Consider the following 17,659-nt stretch of genomic DNA (forward strand, 5'->3'; position numbering starts at 1 on the left):
TGCTAACCACATAAAGTCTTGCATCCCGTGTATCTAATTTCCAAGTGACACCTTGGGCCTGTATCGAAATATGTTCACTATGATGTCCTCTGTTGTGTTCCTGAGTGTTTGGTGCTCAGTAATACTACATCAGTGGTAGTGTATAGCTGTCTCTGGCCCCTTTCTCCAATGAATAGCTAGAATGGTGCTTTCCATTTCGAGCATTGCAGCTGGGATAAGAAAAAAAAAGTACCTATCCCAAAACAGCTAGGACACTACAGATAAAACTGGTTTTATTATAGTCACTAAATGTACTTTGGTTTTTCATATGAAATACCAAAAGGAATCTGTTTGAGACCCCTGAGTCCCTTGGTAAGTTCATGCTCCTCTTACTACCCAGGATACAAGCTCTAAAAGGCTGCCAGTGAAATCCAGGCATTTGTATCTGCTTGAAAATATTTTTCCTATAAAGCTGCAAAACCAAGAGAAAGTAGCCTTGTACAATAACTCAGAGGTAGACATGCAGGGGAGGTTACTGAAAGTCTTCGGCGACTGTTCAGGAAGAGTCAATTTCTTGTTAGAAAGCTTGTTTCTCTCTGGTTTGCCTCGAAGCTGAACCACCAGTTGTGGGTCCTTTCCATCTCCCAGCAGAGTAGCTGTGTTATGAATATGCACAGTCTGAGCATGACAAGAAGATTGTGGGAGATTTATGTAGGCTTCTCAGGCAGTTTGTTGGTTAGACTCGGGGGCTGTAGTTCATCACTCTTGTTCTGGCTTGAAGGAGGGGGCCATGTGGTCTTCTGATGAAGATGGCTGCCAATGAAAAATATTTTTTGTAGTTTGGAAAAAGAACACAGAAGACGACATTAAGACAAGATTTGTTATTAAGGAAGGAAAAGAGAAGGCCTCAAATTTCGCATGGCTAGCTGGTTGTATGGGACATTAAGCATTTGTTTTGTCTGAAAATGCTTTTCGTAACCTTGAAATCATGTTTGCAAATGTCTATTTTCTACCTAACAAAAAAGCCATGCAGGTAAATTTTGAAGTTCAGTGAAGGTGATCAGCTAACACTGTGGTATTAGACATTTAGGTCTCCAAAAAATGCCCTTTAAGCAGAAATCTTTAGGATGCAGTTCTGTTTAGCATAAGAATTTCCCTGAAATCTTTTAAGTGCATGAAGAGAATGAAGACCCTGACAGAGCCATGATTGTCCTGCTGTCCTTGGTTGGGACTGTACAGCATCTTAGTTCCATCATATATAAGACTAACACATTTAGTGAAGATTTTTCCCAGGCTCTGAACTTCACAATAGTCTGGAAGAGTATCTGTTAGACAAGCCATGGAACCATAAATTCCCATTTGGCCTGAAGGAAAAAAACCCATACATCTTAGAAAAACAAAACAAAATGAACTAAGCAAAAAGATTCGGGAATTCACACTATACTTCACTGTGCTGGGCAGGAAGGATCTTGCTATCTACTAAGGCGTCTTGCTGTCTGGTTCCCCAACATGATCAGCTGAAGGCCTCTACTATAATGGTTAAGAGTGTCAGGGAAACTTGATTAATAAAATCAGGAGTTTATTATATGAATTTTCAAAATTACAGACCAAGGCTGTCTTGACACCTACTCCTTGTAATTTGAGATTCCTTCAGTAGGCAGGCACTGGTCCCAGTCACATGGCAACGCTGCAAACGTAAGCACACAACCAAGTGTAAGTGAAGGCTTAGAAAACATCCCCAATTCAAGTAGCGCTGCTACATCACGAGAAATGCACGTTTAAATGATGCGGGGACTCTGAAAACACTTACAAACTCTTACATTAGAAGTACTCCTTAAGGGCTACAGTTATTTTCTGTGTGTTGTGCTTTGAGAAAAGGCAATGTGGGACTGCAGCACAAGAATATCACAGCAGTATGTTCGGCTGGTGAATAGTATCAAAGAGCAAAGACTGAACACAGATTTGGGACGGTGTACTCGCCTGATCACGACAAGGGGGAGATCATGAACTCTCCTTTTGCACAGAAAGGGACAAATGAGGTCAAACAACTGCTGCCAAGGAAAGTTTCACAGACTAAGCTCAAAATCCTAAACTGGGAAAGTTAAGTTAGACTCCCATAGAGGTAGATTCCTTTTCTCTGATTTTCTCCCACCCACAGACATGTGAGTAAAAGGGAGTCTGGGCTGACAGACTTGCTTGCCAAGGAAACAGGGAAGTTACTGTTCCCTTCCTGTCAGCATTGGTGTAGTCATATCTGGAATACTGTATCACGTTTCAGGTCCCTGGTTCAAGGGTATTGAGAAACTGGACAAGGTCCAGCAAAGGGAGGCCTAGAGCACATAACCTGTGAGGGAGGGCTGTAGGAGCTGGGTGCATTTACCCTGGCAAAGAGCAGACTAAAAGGCAATCTAGCAGCACCCACTGCTAGTTCAAGGGCAACATACAGATATGTCAGAGCCAAACTCTTCTTGACAGTGGCAGAGAATGTAACTGGGGGCAATGGCCACAAATCGAACCTTGGGAAGTTCAGAGTGGACATTAGAAAAAACTCCTTTACACAGAGCATAATGCAGCTGTAGAACACATTATCCAGAGAGGCTGTGGATCTTCATCCTTGGAGGTTTTCAAGACTTGGCTGGACAAAGCCAGCACTGATCTGATCTAGTGTGGGCAATAGTCCTACTTGGAGCAGAAGACTGGACTACAGATCTCCAGTGGTCCCTTCCAACCAGTGTTTCTACGATTCTGTGAAACCCTCCTCCTTCCCGTTAGTTTCTTTTCTGTATAAATGCCCTTCTTCTGGCCCTGGGCACAAGTCACAGCCTTTAACTCCTTACACTATATGTTTGCATGTCAGATGCAAAGATGAGTCACATGAGTATGTGGAGTGTAAATTGCATCTCATTTAGCCTGTGAGAATCAAGTACATTTACTGGAGTCTTAACTGGTATAGCAAGCAAACATGGAAGGTGGTAGAAACTGCAAACAACACTAACAATAGACAACTTTGAGATGCCCTTATGTTCGGGCCTCTCTAGTTAATTTAGTGCTTACCATCCTTGTTGGAGGGGATTGGTGCTAACAGTTCTTTAGCTTCTGATAGCAGAAGGTCAACGAGATCTGAAGATGGAAGAGATGCATCTGAGACTGCGTCTGTTTTATCCTCTTCTGTTTCGCTGTTGACTCTTATAAATATGGAAAGTGCCATCAATACTTTATTATAAAATGGTCATTGAAAATCCTGACCAGTCTCTCATGGAGAATATTCTGTGTAAATTACAGCTTTCATTCAGAGTGGATTTCATCTCTCAGAATCACAGGAGATTCTCTTTTTGACATATTTGCATTGCTATGTTACAGACATGTTATAAGATATACTATCAAACTATTCCTTAGAATTTCTCAAAAATGTTTTCCTTCACTATCTTAGAAATAATCATCTTGGAAACTTAAAATCTGATTCCCCTTACCATCGTTCTTAAAAACTGGCTTCTCTTAAGAGTCTGGTCATTATCAGCGAGACAGTGACCTTTCAATCAGTTCATCAATTGAAAAACAGTTCCGATTCTGTGAGTTCTAATACATTTTTTTCCCCAAGTGATAGGAGGTAGATTCGGATTGGAGGGGAGTCCAAAAGCCTATATTTCTGTAACCGTTTATGCATTTGAGTCATGTCTGCTCTTTGCTTGCACTCTCACTATTGGCTTCTGTAACTGCTATTAAAAAAGGACAAGGTTCTAAAGTCAAAAACTGTAATATTAGGAAAAGCAGGTGGGTCACAGCTCTGCTCCTTTGACTCAGCCTGCTCAGAATCTCTGCTAACAAGATTAATGTAACCAGAGAAATAAGCATTTCACTTAATGATGCTCAGAAAAAGTCTGAAACAGAGGCCAAACAGAAACTTCTGAGTACCAATTCATCAATAGCCTCCAGATCATCTTTTCACAATGGTTTCACTTCCAAAGGGCCAAAACGATTAGAAACTCTGGATAAGGATTGCGTGGATCACCTTCCCCCGAGAAAGGTCGAAAAAGGGCATTTCATGTTCCCAGAAGCCAACTCCTACCTTTTCTCATCTGGTAAATGACTGGATGTGCTCAGGACCTTGTGAACATTCTGCCACAAAACAAAAAAGGAAAAAGGTTTCAGACTTGCAGAAATAAATAATACCTGATAATAAACCCCGTGGGTTTTTGCTGGTAATCAGATTTAATATGACAGTAATCAGCTTCTGCTTATTCGTTGCCCTTGAAGCTAATATCTCAAGGGCCTTTGCAACACAGGCAACATTCACAGTTTATGCAAATACACAGACATATCTAAATTATGTATATTAATACCAACAGTAAAATATACCAAATGCAGCATAAAAGCATGCTTCTAAAAAACATTTTTGCAGGTTACATTTCAGTGAGCCCATGATCAACACTACTAACAATCCCTGGTTTCTGAATTGTGCTTGCACATGTAATGTCTTAGTACCACGCATGGATAGTGAATTCTCAAGAATTACTTAGGGACATATAAAGGAAGATATTTTGCTCCAGTGGTCAAAACCCTGTGATGTTTGACCATAGGGTAAAATCAAATCCATTTCTAAACTCTAGTACCAAGCCGGTTATGTACCAGTACCTAGCGCTGCGGTTCTAGAAGTATTTTAATTCTTTCCTCACCAAAGCAGAGGACATAGCACCTTTACCTCCTTTCATTCTGCTGTTTCTTATTGATTTCAGGAGCTCCTAAGATGAACTAATGGCAGCTGTAGCAGATAGAGTGAATACTAGTTCTTTCCATGCTGACCAGTTTACTAATTACACAAGTTTCTATTCCCAATACAGGTAATGAAGTAGAAGAATAATCATTTAAATGGCTGAAGCAATTACATGTGTGATTCCACAGAAAATCTGCAGGAGAAAAAAACCACACTGAAGAAGCAAAACTCCTCTTTGAGTTTGCATTTGCTGTACAATCAGAGAAGCAACAGTCCAGTTACACAAAGGGAAGGTTAAAACACAGGTTAGACCAGATCCAACAGAATATCTGAACCAACCTCAGCCCCAGCAGCTGTGCTGAAGAGGAGGGATTGTCAGAGGGACCAGTGAGCAGAGACTCTCTCTTTTTAGACAGAGCAACAGGAGTTACACAGGGCAAAAAATGCACCACTGTGTTTACACAGTTTGTATGTCTATGAGTTCACTCTGAAAGTTTCTGCTAACCAACAGACAGCATCTTTTTAGAATGAGATGGAAGAAAATTAGCTCTTGCTTATGGACCAGGAAATGATTTGGACTTGCAAAATAAATCAAGGAAACAGGACAAGGTGTGGCCATCAGCACAGGTGGCAGTTCAGTACTTCACCTGCACAAACAGGAGCAGCTTCCTATTGCAGATCTCCAGGCGCTTCCGTGAGACTTCTGATTTTCGTAACTGGCCATCAGCCAGGGACAACTGCCTTTTCAGTTCCAGAACGTCCCCCTGAGATAGGGCCGCAGAAAGAAGAGAAAGGTGGTTACGACACTACAGTCCAGGCTTTTGGAAACATCGACTTGTACTAAGGCATGTGCCAAGAACAGAAGAACAGTCAGTCATCCAGGATAACAGCAGAACTTTCCAAAACACCCAGAGCTAACAAGAACTGTGAGATTTCCCATGTGCCTTTCCCTGAGCACCTCATTCCAGGCTTAGCACTGAGCTGAGGTTTTGCTGAGAGAAGTGGCCATGGAAAAAAAGAATGAGCTTAAGTAGGATGTCTGTGAGTGTCAGGAGTGTGGCAGGGAGCAGTGGTCATCAGGAAACTTTTTAGCTGGAGTCTGTCTTTTTTTTTGGCAAAAGTTTTCCTTTTGGAATGTACAATGGAAATCATACAAATTACAACACATACATAAAGAGCGTGCTAGCCTTGTTGTACACAACAATCAATGCATGCACTATAATTCATCTTCCTTTGTAAAAAGGAAGGTGGAGTTGGGGGTTAACAAAAGAAGGGTCAGGAGGTTTTTTACTTTTTTTACTGGTCCATTTAGCTCCCTTGCAGGCCCTCACAGGCTCAAGGGTTGCATTACCTCTATTTCAGAGATGTGTTTTGCTTTCTTCCCTGCCAGCTCCATCTTCAGTTCTGCAATTTCAGCTTCCAGCAAGTGGATCACTTCCTCATAGTCCTGCTCTGCACTGTGAGCCTGTCTCTGCACGACCTCTGCCATCTGCAGCTTGCTGTGCAGGGTCCGGTTCTCAGAGAGGAAGCCCAGTGCTTTCTGGAAGTGGCGAGGAGTTCTGGTTAATTCAACTTACTGCCTCCCCTCAGCCACCAGCGCCAGAACCACCCAAACAGCCTTGCTAGGCCCTCTCCCTGCATTAGGGGCTGCCCTTTTCCCTAGACTTCCACATGATAAACACACCATTGGCATCCTTCTATGTCAGTGTAGTGATGGCTGGAACCCAGAAATGCTGGTTTCTCCCCAAAAACCTTGAAAAGTCTTGATCACAGTAACACTGTCACCTTGTAGCTTTGTTTTCACTGGAAATTGAGGCCCATATCCATGGCAAACAGGTACTGTTTGGTTATTGAGTATGGGAGACCTTGGGGCTTGGGCTCTTCTTCAGAAGACTTATGTGCACAGAGCCTCCTACAGTCAGATCCTGAACCCTGACCGGAGCGCTCGCTCTGCCCAAGGACAGATAGAGCTGTGACTGTGTCCCAGCTGGAGGCATGGATGTGTGTGGAAAGAGCCTCCATAATTTATTTTTTCTTGAAAGCCAGAGGGAACCTGAGGGCACTGAAGCAAAAAAAAAAAAAAAGTTGTGAGCCACATCTAATGAGTCACGCATGAACTGTTCACTAACCTGGTTCAGTCTCTGAAGTTCATCTTCCATTGACTTCTTGCTGTTCTCTACCTCTTTCAGGAGAGACTAGAGAAAATATTTTCACTGGATTAGAAAGAAGTGATAGGACATTCTCTAGAAGATACCTTGGTATCTTGACTTCTATGCACTAGAGCACTATTTCACAATAGCAGTCACGTGCCCTGTCACGCTGCCAGCGGTGATCTGTGGGCTATGGCCTGCGTGCATGCAAAATTCCACCTGACGCCCTAACAGCCATGCTGTAGGCCTGCATGGGAGGGCAGGTGGCATTTCTACTATTCACAGGTTTGAATTATTTGTGTAACATGTTTTTGCATTTTTAAATGCCATTTTCTCACTGTTGAAAAAGTGACTGCGCACTTTCAGTGCAAACAGCGAGAGTGCATGAGAGAGCAAGAGCGCGGGGGAAAGCGTTCCAGTTAAAGAGAGCAGAGCCTGAGAGTCTCCTGTGTGCCAAAGATTGCACAGGATGCAGAGCGGTGACTTCTTAAGAGAGACAAGTTACACAGACTATTCCCACATATGACTACAGTGAGTTACAGAAGGCACCAGCCACAAAAGCTGCTCAAATGATAGGTTCCACCTTTAGCCTTCGGACTTCTTGCCGCAGATCTGTCATTTCCAGTTGCAGCTGTTCCAGTTCCTCGTTGCCATTGCAGTTGAGAGAGTCAAAAGTCTGGAAGGCAGAGGGTCAGACAGCAAATAAGCACCATTTATGCTTTCCCAAGAGCATGTGGTTATATTGCAGGCGTATTGTTTCCTCTACCCAGCCTAATGATTAATCAAAAATCACTTTGAAAAAGGGTCTCCATTTTTACAAAGCAGATGAAATGTCACATTAAATAATCCAATTTCTTTTTTCTTCCCCTTACAGGATTTGAATCTCTGATCCATCACACCCCTGGAATAAATGTACTACAGCACATTTTCATTTTGTGAGCCAAATGAAATGAGTTGGAATTGATTAATTATGGCTAATTTTCCTTCTGTATCACTCTGAGTGGCAGCTGCTTCCTTCACATCTTCCCATAGATGTTGCTTACCTATAAAAATGAGAAGTCTGAGGTCTTTTACTTTTTCCCTATAATCAGAATGATTAATGGATGGAATTCTACCTTTTCTTTATAACTCAGGAACAAGTAGGAAATGGTAATTTAGCTTTTCCCTTCTCAGACTTTTATGAATTTATGCATCAAAAGCAATAGCATTGTGACCGATTCTGTATGTCCGCTCCTGCAGCCACTGTGCGGCTCAAAAATCCATGATGGAATTTTTTGACCTAGGAACATGTCAGCTGCTCGTCAGTTTGTAGATAGACATACAAAAATCTTAGTCCTAAGGAGAGCTTTGGAGCCAAGTCAGCCTGCAGCTGGACTGGGAGAGGAAGTAAAGGAACATTTGACTCTAACTGACCAGAGAGTGAAAAGCAGATGTATCCAGCAAACTGGCCACTTCATGTTGAGTGAAGAGCATTGAGCTGGAATCAAGGCCAGCTTCATCCAGCTCATCCTGCATCAGATCCCTGAGTGCTTGGAGGAAGTCTGTGAAAAAGAATCAGAGCTGTTACAGGGCCAAAAGTGAAAAGCCTGCTGTATGTATGCAGGAGAAAATGCCACAGATCTTGAGGAAATTCTTTGATTGCCAAGCAGATCAGGTTTAGCGATGCCAAACATTATTTTTCCTAAAATTCAACAGTCCTTTGACAATCCCCCCCAAGCTAAAGTTGTTGACAATCTTTACCAGAACTTATTTTTTTAAATACCAAGAAGTTACTGAACTGAAAAGACCAAAACTCTTAAAAAGCATAAAACAGCAGCGTGTTTCTAAAAATCCTAAAATTTTGTTCCAAAACAGAATTTCTCTGACAAAAGATTTTGATGACACACGTTCCACCGGCCTGACTGCTGACATTTCTCAGGTCAGAATTAAATGAAACTAAATCAATGACCTTAGCATTTTGAAAAGGTATTAAATTGACAATGCTGGCAATCAAGATTCTTTTTGCTCTCAGATACTGTGGAGAAAAGGAGAGTGCAAGAGGCCGGGTAGGGCAGACCGGACCCTACACAGATAGATAGTGTGGAATGGGCCCAGGGCCCCGGCCCATCCAGCGCTCAGCCCTGCACCACATCTCTGTAGGACCTGCAGCAGGAACGTGAGCCTTTCAGGAGGAGTGGATTTGCCAAATACCCCTCATCATTTTTATTTCCATTGCCACAAACCATGAACCCAATCACCTCTGACAGAGGCATAAGGTTCCATATGCACTAGTTCTGCAATAAAAAGCCAAATCTAACAGGCATTATGCTTTGCAAGCCTATCCTATCTGATAGAGGACATTTGTGAAAAGCAAAGAGACTTCGAGGGCACTTCACAGGAAACAGAGCAGGCTTGCTATTTCCTGGGAGGCAAGCTGAGGATTTAAGTAAAGTGAGTTCTCACAACTACCTTCTCTTATTCTCATTTTACACATGCTTCTACCAAAAGGCCTTTTTCCTTTTTGTGACCTTTTCTTAACTGTTTGGAGGCTACATCAATGCCCAGCCAGAGAACTATCATACCCTGCTGTCTTTCAGCAGATGCAGCTCTTCTTTCTCAGCTGTCAGCAAAGCTGCACCAAAGGTGAAAAAGGCCTCGTTACATGCACAGAACTGCTCACCTCCATAGGCCACTGTTCCCTGCAAGTCTGTTGTCAAACTTTGCCGTAACTGCCTCTTCTTCTCCTCAGTCACATCCAGACCAAGATACTGTAGAACCTGTGGCAAAAACAACAAGCCTTTAAAGAGAATCCTGGAAAAGCAACTCTTTGAAGGAGGTGCTTGCAGGACACTTAGTGCTGCATATCTCCTATAAGTAATTTTTCAGGCGTTTTCTCTTAAGGGAACAGGCTTAGACTGGATTTCCAGTCTTTCTTTCCTATGTTTGTACCAGCATGCTTGCCTCAATATCCTCCAAGAACATTTTACAAAAACAGATTTGCAGCTATTATAAACTGACAGAGCTTTATTAAAAGCCAGTGGAGCTGTCAGTGTTCAGCTAAGAGCTTAGCCTCTCCTCTTGCTCTTATTGCCCAGGAATGCAGCAGATATCTGAGAAAATAAGAACTATTCACAGTATTTCTGTGGCAACAGAAGACATTCTGACATTTTGCCTCTTCACCGCACCTTTTGCTTTCTTATTACATGGGATGCCCTATCTTCTATGATATTTATCACATCAACCTCAGAGAAAAGAAGATAAACCTATGAAAATCCCACTTCACTGCTGGCAGCAGCAAATGAAAGGTTAGTAGACACAGTCAAGCTCAGCAGAGAATCTGGGAAAGAGTCTGAATTAAAAGCTCACCTGTCTCAGTTGTCCAGGCTGTACCTGCCACTCCTATCTACACACATATAACGCCTCCCTCCTGGTCCCCTGGAAAGGAGGCAGGAGACAAATCCTTGTTCGTGTAACCATCAGCAGGAGGCCCGTGGGCTGGAGCAGGCTCGTCAGCTCTCCTGCACTATTTGCAAGGCTCATTCACCCCTCGCTCCTCTCCCTGCCATCTGTCTCACGCCATCGCAGAACGATGCCACACGTTCTCTCTTGCTTTCAGGTTCCTGCCCTAGATGTAGCTAGCTGCCCTGCTCTGCAGTCTGCTATGCTGGCACCTTGCCTGGGCCACAAAACAACCACCTCGGCTTGTGTGACCTAACAGGTCCACCTTTGCATGTCCCTGCACAGCCACCCTCACTTGCTGTGGGCAAATGGCCGGGTGTTCTCTGTGAGCTCTGCCAGGCAGGGCCATGTTGCTCAGCCAGCTGGAGAAGGAGAAAAGGGCCCATCTTACCCCACAACAGAGCTCCTGTTGACCCACGGCAGCTTGCCGTTCATAACATTTCTTTTTAAAGGGGGAGGCCAAGTGTCCTACGTGCCTCCCACCGAAGAGAAGTTGGTGTTACATCCACAGTAGGCAAGAGATCACTGAGAAAATGTAATCCTAAATCCTGATTAAGAATTATGCAGGCTTAGAAGAAAGCTTTCTGCTTGTGTGCTGCCCTCCTGAACTTCCTAGGAGGCTCGAGCAGTAAAAATGCTAGGGCTGCATCTGCCATAGGGTGGCAGCAAATGCCAGCTCATGTGTGTGTACACCTGTCCCTTACTGGAAGTCATCTTCCCTGCAGAAGGGGTACATTCACACACTTCCTACCAGAAGACAAGCAGTGCCCGGTGGTGGGGATGCTCCCCAATATAGACCAATGAGTATTACAGCTCCAAGGGCACCCTCACCTTTGCTGGGTTTCTCCAGTGAGTGGCCATTTCCACTCCCCGCCCTTTGATGACACCCTCTGAATATATTTTCCATTAAAAGATTAAACAAGCAACAATTTTGTCTGGATCCTCAGCCCTGCAAACACTACCCTTACTCTGAGACTTCACTCGCTACTCTGACACATGTCTTATTTCAACCTAATTCTCTCCCACACCAGGCTGCCCTGAGGTCACTCCAGCAGTGAAAGCATCACTGGAAAATTCGGCCAGAAGCTGACAAAGTGGAGAAGGGCAGCTGACTTCACTGAAAGTTCTTTGAATCAAAAGCAGCACATCCTCGGGAGATAAGACTGCCAACTACAAACTTTTGGAGCTCCCTGCAGCATTGAAAAGGAGCCAAGACAAGCCAAGATTATTCAAATGCACCTTCAGATGTGATCAGGATGTTTCACTATGATGTATTCTCCCCTTTTTATCTTTAGAATTTCTGAGGTATAACTCAGTCTCCAGCAAATTCAATTCAAGAGTTTAGACCCATTTTTCTTCCAAACTCCCAGTCACACAGTTTGGCAGCAAAGTATTATGTCTCTATCTCATTAATCAGGTTAGGACTGCAATTTAATTGCACCACATGAACAGCGTGATGCTAATCACGAAATCAGTGTTTTGAACATTGCTTTTGTATCTGCATTCCACATCACCTGAGCATATATTCCCAGTATAGCCTGGTGGAGCTTGTGATTAGAATAAAGCAGAATTAGGCTGGAGCAGACTGCGTTCAGTGGGGGATGATACATGTACAGATTAGACACTGACCAAGTGCTATAACATGAATCAAGGCAGACCTGATTCTCTGAGACTATTTGCATCCAGGTTTGTGGTTTTTTTAATCCCTCTGAAAAGCAAGTGACATACTAACCCCAATTCTAATAACTGACAATCCTCACGTGCCTGAATGTGACATTAGTGGAAGAATCAAACCTGAAAGGCCTAGATCTATTCTCAGCTCAGGATCCCATTTCCTAGATTTATTCTCAGCTCAGGATCTTGCTTCCTGCACAGACATCCCTAAGCTACGTGTTTGTGTCGCTTCATGAGCAAACTCCCCAGCCCAATGTCCTCCCAGTGTGGACTGTGCTGTAATCTAATGAAGAGCCTCCCCCTTCCTAGTGCAACTGCCCGATTTGACCACAGACTGGCCATACCTTTCTCAGTATCTCTCCTCTAGTTCCCCTTCTCCTAAGCCTTCCCTATAACCCCCGACATTTCTTCACAGAGAAACAATATGAGGAGACCATTTACATAAGCTTATTTTGTTTGACAATAATTTAGCAGCTAGAAACAAGGAGAAACTGGTGTCAGGTCAATGGACAATTTCCTGCATACCACTGTTGGAGAGGATTGAGAGCAAATCTCACCTTCAAGAGAGGGAGCCATTCCACTTACCAGTTCCAGTTTTCCATCTTTCAGACGAATATGGGGATCCAGTGCTACTTTTGGTTTGTTGCCAGAAGCTGCTTTCTGATTAGATGCTGAAGCAGGTGCTAAAAAGCAAGAGGCAAACATTAATGGAAGAACCCTTGGGTAAAGGAAAGAGATACCGCCAAAGCAAAACTTGGGACTCTTGTTGTATGAAATATGTGTGCGCACTTAGGCCAAAATCAAAGAACAGGATTTTCTACGTCAGGTCCTGGAAGCTGGAATTGTGCCACTGTGGGAAAGACTAGATGCCAGGGAGTGGATGGCTCACCCTTACTGAAATCAGGCTTCCTCAGAGTTTAAAGCTGGATGTTTCATCTAAGCACCTAGGCTTGCAAAATGTCACTTTGGAAATTTCCATTCACTTTTTTTTTTTTTTTAAATGAGCCTTGGGGTCTGTAGGTATGGTGACTGGGGGGGCAGAGGGGAAATCAGTCTGGACCTTGTCTACTGTCATTGATTTAACAACATTGAAACCCAAAAGTAGCAACGTTTTGTAAAATTCATCCTTGGCCTTCACAATGCCCATGGAAAAGGAAACTGAGGTTTAAAGCAGTGTGGAGAAATATTGGTGCAAGACTTTTCCCCTCCCCAAGACTGCAAATCATTAGACCTTTAACTCAGTTTAAGCTGTCTGGGTAGAATAAGCTACATGCTCTGAGACACAGACAGAGAGATCAGTGTACCTGAGATCACAGCAACTGAAACGATTCTGTAAGAGGAAAAATGGTAGATGCTTTTTGGTTAAAAGCAGTCATGAGATGAGGAAAAGAACCAGCTGCTGAAAGCCGGCTCTTCGTTACAGGTACCATTTGCAAAGCTCAAATGGTACAGAGCACAAATCCTATTCCCATGCTGTGGCACCTGTGGTCCTCTATCACTGGAGGAAATCCCATCTTTTTTATTACAGTTAACCCTTGTCCATAACAAGCTGTGACATCCCCCAGGAAGATTCTTGCAGAAAACATGACTTGCTCGGGAGCTCCCCTGCCAGCTTCCACAAACTGCTGTGCTGCAGCCTTGCTGCTGGCTCAGGTGCCTGAGCCCGCTCACCCTGAAGTCACAAACTCCGTGGTACTGAGGTCAGTAAAAGAGGTCCTTTTGGTGTCAGCAGTACAGCATCTGCCCAAGGACCAATTTCTTTCATCTGCCTGGGATCTGATTAACAAATATGCTAAAGAAGCTGTTGCTCAGGAATTCAAAGAAAACTCCTGCTGTTCAGACTCAGTGGGAGGGGATTTTCAGAAAATGGCAAATGACGTGAGCACGCAAGACTTGTTGACTAAGACCATTTCTTCTAAATCACTTGAGCACTTCTCAACCTCACCCTCCTTGATTGTCAGAGCAGACAGCGCACACAAGGAAAAGGCAACAGGAAGCAGCAGAGGGGCAGCACAAGCATAATCTTTCTAATCCTGGTACGCATCCGCTCCACTAATGCCAGCAGCTGGGAAGCAGGAAGAAGAAATAAATGGGTTTCCTGGACTGGCCACCAATGCTTTACTGTCCAAGTTCAAGGGCAGAGCTGTTACCCTTCAACTCATGGCTAATCGGGATTAGTGCCATGTGGCTTTGCTGTCAGCTCTAAGCAGAGAAATACCCAAGGCGGCACCCTCAGACAGGCAATCACTGCTCCAAACTCCAAGCCTAGCTGCTGCTCTTTCAAAGCAAGTTGTCTGTTGCCATGGATGACAACACTGACACAAGGCCTTCTCAGCATTTCACATAACTTGTGCAATAAAATCCCCCAGATAAGTCACTGATTAGGTTATTGCTATTTGCTGTACGGTCTATATGGCCCAGGGCTTCACTCACCCTCACCTCTGGCTGTCAGTGGTGGCTACATAACAGCCCACTGGAAATAAAGGTTGCAGGATACTAGGAGCTGTGAGGACAGAGCCAACAGCCAAAGTAGTGTCTTTGCAGTGTGGACCACAGAGTTAATGGCCAAAGCAACTTGTTGGGCCTAAGGTGAGAAAGCATATCGCTGGGAGGAGAGTGCAGGTTGTGTGATGTACACCCTGTCCAACACACAGTTCAGCACTTTGTCTACTACCTGCATCTCCCTCTAATCCCAGTTATGTAGACTCTGCAAAATTTACCTTGCAAGGCTCAGTCTTAATCTATCCCCACATCTCTGGCTAACTCTCTGGGACTTCAGATGGAAATAGTTACAGCATAGTTTGTGGATTCACAAGCAAGGTCGGGGCTTCGGCAGTGCATGGAGGAGCAAGGGCTTTCTGACTTGCAGCCAGAGATTAGACCTGGCCTGCAAATGTGTGAAAACAGACTGCCCTGCACTTGCTAGGGACTCACTAAGATGTGGTAAGAAAGCCTATTATTTTCCCCAGGTGGATGTAGCCTTCGTACCAGGGATATGCGGTACCTTGCAGAAGGTCATCCCACAGGACACTGAATCATGGGTATTATCGCGATTTCTGATAATTCCTAAGGGAACTGTGAAGCTATACTGAAGTTCACCCCTTCACCCTTCCAAATCTTGCTGCGAGCCCATCAGAAGAGAGTAGGTCTCTTCCACAAAATTTAATAACTCAGTATGCAATTCAGAGCATGGGGAGAAAATGCAGCATGAAAAAGGAAAAAGTGAGGCTAGGAGAGACAAATCTGACTGACTTCATCACATCAGTCAGCAGTTTCCCCAGTCTGAACTGTGGGCAGTCTTAATGCGTGTAAAATATCTGGAGTTGCTTTGTACATTACAAGCATCATTAATTGAATTTTTCATACTAAAAAACATATCCTGTGGCTCCTGGGGACCATTCATTTCCATCAAAAGGAAACGTTACCTGCAATGAGACCCACTGGATGCAAGTCTGACATGATTTTGGGGGAGAGTAAAGACACTGCTGCAAATAAACCTCTGACAGTAGAAAAAGCGTTGTCTCCTGTTTCTAATCCTCCAATTGCCTTAGTAAAGAATTTCACTACTAAGGACAAATCAACACAGACATAATTACTGCCCATTAATCAGTTAATGCCCATGAGTAAGCCAGGCTGCTGCCTTCCCTCAGTCCTAGTGGGTTGAGTCTCATTATCACATCATTAGATTCCACTATAACACTATAAACATTGATCAAAATTAATCTCATCATCTTCAGCGCTGAGGAGCTGAGGCTATAAATGTTTGTCACCTACCCAAACACAGCAATGAAGCAAGACTCTTACCTGAGACAGTGAGCTCTGGCGGGCAAACGTCCGCTGACAAAGAAGGCACAGTAACAAGATTTTCGTGTCTATTCTAGACAAAACAAAACAAAATGGCACAGAAAAATTGCTGAGCAGAATCTGCTGGTGTAAGTATAGGGAAAAAAGATAGAAAGGCTCAAGAGAGACTAACCCAGCTGTCCCACAGAGTCACCCTTGCATAAAGAAAGGCACCACGTATACCTCCTGTGCAGATGGGCCAAAAGAGACTCAATGCATTTCTCTAAACACTTGGCACAGGTCCCTTCCTGATTCTTTTCAAAATCTTATCACACACAGCAAACTCAACTCTGTAATTGTAATTTAGAGTCAAGGATGAATTTGACCTCGTGTGCTTTCTCCGTAGAGATTTGCCTCGAAAGCCCGGCATCTAAAACATCAGTGAGGTCCTGATTCAGATCAGGGCCAGTTGCTTTATCTATCTAAAACACTATCAGAATGAGCATGACAGGAAGCCAAGACCAGTGCCCATACTTTCTTAAATGCCAGATCTTGGCCAAATCACAAGAAAGAGGAAAAAGAGTGACAGTGTGGATAAGCTGAGGATCACTGAGACACAGTACCTCCATAGCTAGCAACTTATATGGCGATAGAGGCCCAGAATTGGCACTGAACACTTACAGACACGGGCAATGTAAGAGTCTGAACGCTCCTTCCCTAACACTCCTTCCCTTTTAATAAGGCCTAGACCTTATTGAAAGTTGCATCTTTTAGCAGCAAAGTGAGGAAAGGAGATATTTAATTCCATCCAGCAGCATAATTTCATATAGGTGCTCAAAATTATACAGGCACACATTTTGCTGGATGATATGGGATCTAACTACAGTATTCTGCTATATATGTAGGCTAAGGTTAACTTTCATAAGCACACCTCCAGCCTGGTACCCCTAGAGAAGACATGTATTTGGCATCCTTGCAAGTTCATGTCTCCAGAGGGTCTGGAGAGAAAGACTTTTGAGAATTAAGCTTGTATGAAAGGAACCTCCACCTGGCCGTTTCTAAAGGAAGTTTAGATGGCAAAGGACAGAAGTTACCCCCGGCATTGCAATAATCCAAGACAGAAATGACAAAGGCACACAATCCATCCACAGGCCTAAGTTATCATGAAAGGTGTGGGGTTAAATCCTGTCTCACCATCACAGTTCAAGCACTGGCCTCTGCAAATATAGCATAGAGCTAGGCCTCACAAGAGGAATACATCTGTCTTATCATTAGGATAGTAAAGAATAGAAATAGACTGCTTAGGAATGTTGTGGATTCATCCTCACCAGAGGTCTTTAAGAACAAAGAATTGTTCCTGCCTTTGGGTAGGGGCCTAGATCAGACAGACTCTTACGTTTCCTTCCAGCTATGATTGGTGTTGAATGAGATGTAGGTAGCTATCTGCCGAAGGGTTTTTTTTCCAGTCTGAGACTTCTGAAACAGGTCTGAATGCAGGCCCTGGAGATGAAACTCCTGTCATTATCTCCACAGATCCTATGCCATCTCAAAGATGGCAAGACAGAAAGAATATTTCAGATCTAAAATACCTGGTTCTAAACAAGAGTAAATAGGGTCATGTAAAACAACATTACAGACCTTCTGTAGTCCCAGAAGGACTACCACAGAGTCCCTGAAAAAAATTTTTTGGTCAATGAAGGAGATCACAGGATTGGTGTCTGTAGTCTTAGATATGAACTTCAGCCTACCTCTGGGGACCTCACATGAACCTTCAGTCTGCAGGAACTTAGACCATTTCCCACAGCCTTTGGAGGAGGCGACTGGGTGTTGTTATGAACTGACAGTCCAGGATGTAACCGTCCCCTTCCAGGAATAAAGGCCACTTCTGTGTTTTCCTCATGTCTTAAAACAAAAGGAAACATTT

The 17,659-nt window shown here is 43.7% G+C and overlaps 1 protein-coding gene across 2 annotated transcripts in view; it reads right to left on the reverse strand.

Annotated features, from left to right (window-relative positions):
* Window positions 1-255: 255 nt before the first annotated feature.
* Window positions 256-17,659, reverse strand: part of LOC104147557 (syntaxin-binding protein 4) — a 63,327-nt gene continuing 45,923 nt past the window's right edge. For both annotated transcript variants that reach the window (XM_068908204.1, XM_009680287.2), the window contains exons 10-22: window positions 17,484-17,637; window positions 15,757-15,829; window positions 12,538-12,635; window positions 9,500-9,596; window positions 8,254-8,381; window positions 7,424-7,516; window positions 6,820-6,885; window positions 6,042-6,230; window positions 5,338-5,454; window positions 4,046-4,095; window positions 3,034-3,164; window positions 1,609-1,666; window positions 256-792 (exon numbers count right to left, since the gene is read on the reverse strand). In XM_068908204.1, the coding sequence (XP_068764305.1) occupies window positions 687-792; window positions 1,609-1,666; window positions 3,034-3,164; window positions 4,046-4,095; window positions 5,338-5,454; window positions 6,042-6,230; window positions 6,820-6,885; window positions 7,424-7,516; window positions 8,254-8,381; window positions 9,500-9,596; window positions 12,538-12,635; window positions 15,757-15,829; window positions 17,484-17,637 (1,360 nt within the window). In that variant the 3' untranslated portion in view covers window positions 256-686. The remainder of the gene's footprint in view (window positions 793-1,608; window positions 1,667-3,033; window positions 3,165-4,045; window positions 4,096-5,337; window positions 5,455-6,041; window positions 6,231-6,819; window positions 6,886-7,423; window positions 7,517-8,253; window positions 8,382-9,499; window positions 9,597-12,537; window positions 12,636-15,756; window positions 15,830-17,483; window positions 17,638-17,659) is intronic.

This window comes from Struthio camelus, chromosome 15 (assembly GCF_040807025.1).
Source record: "Struthio camelus isolate bStrCam1 chromosome 15, bStrCam1.hap1, whole genome shotgun sequence".
Taxonomy (NCBI): Eukaryota; Metazoa; Chordata; class Aves; order Struthioniformes; family Struthionidae; genus Struthio; species Struthio camelus.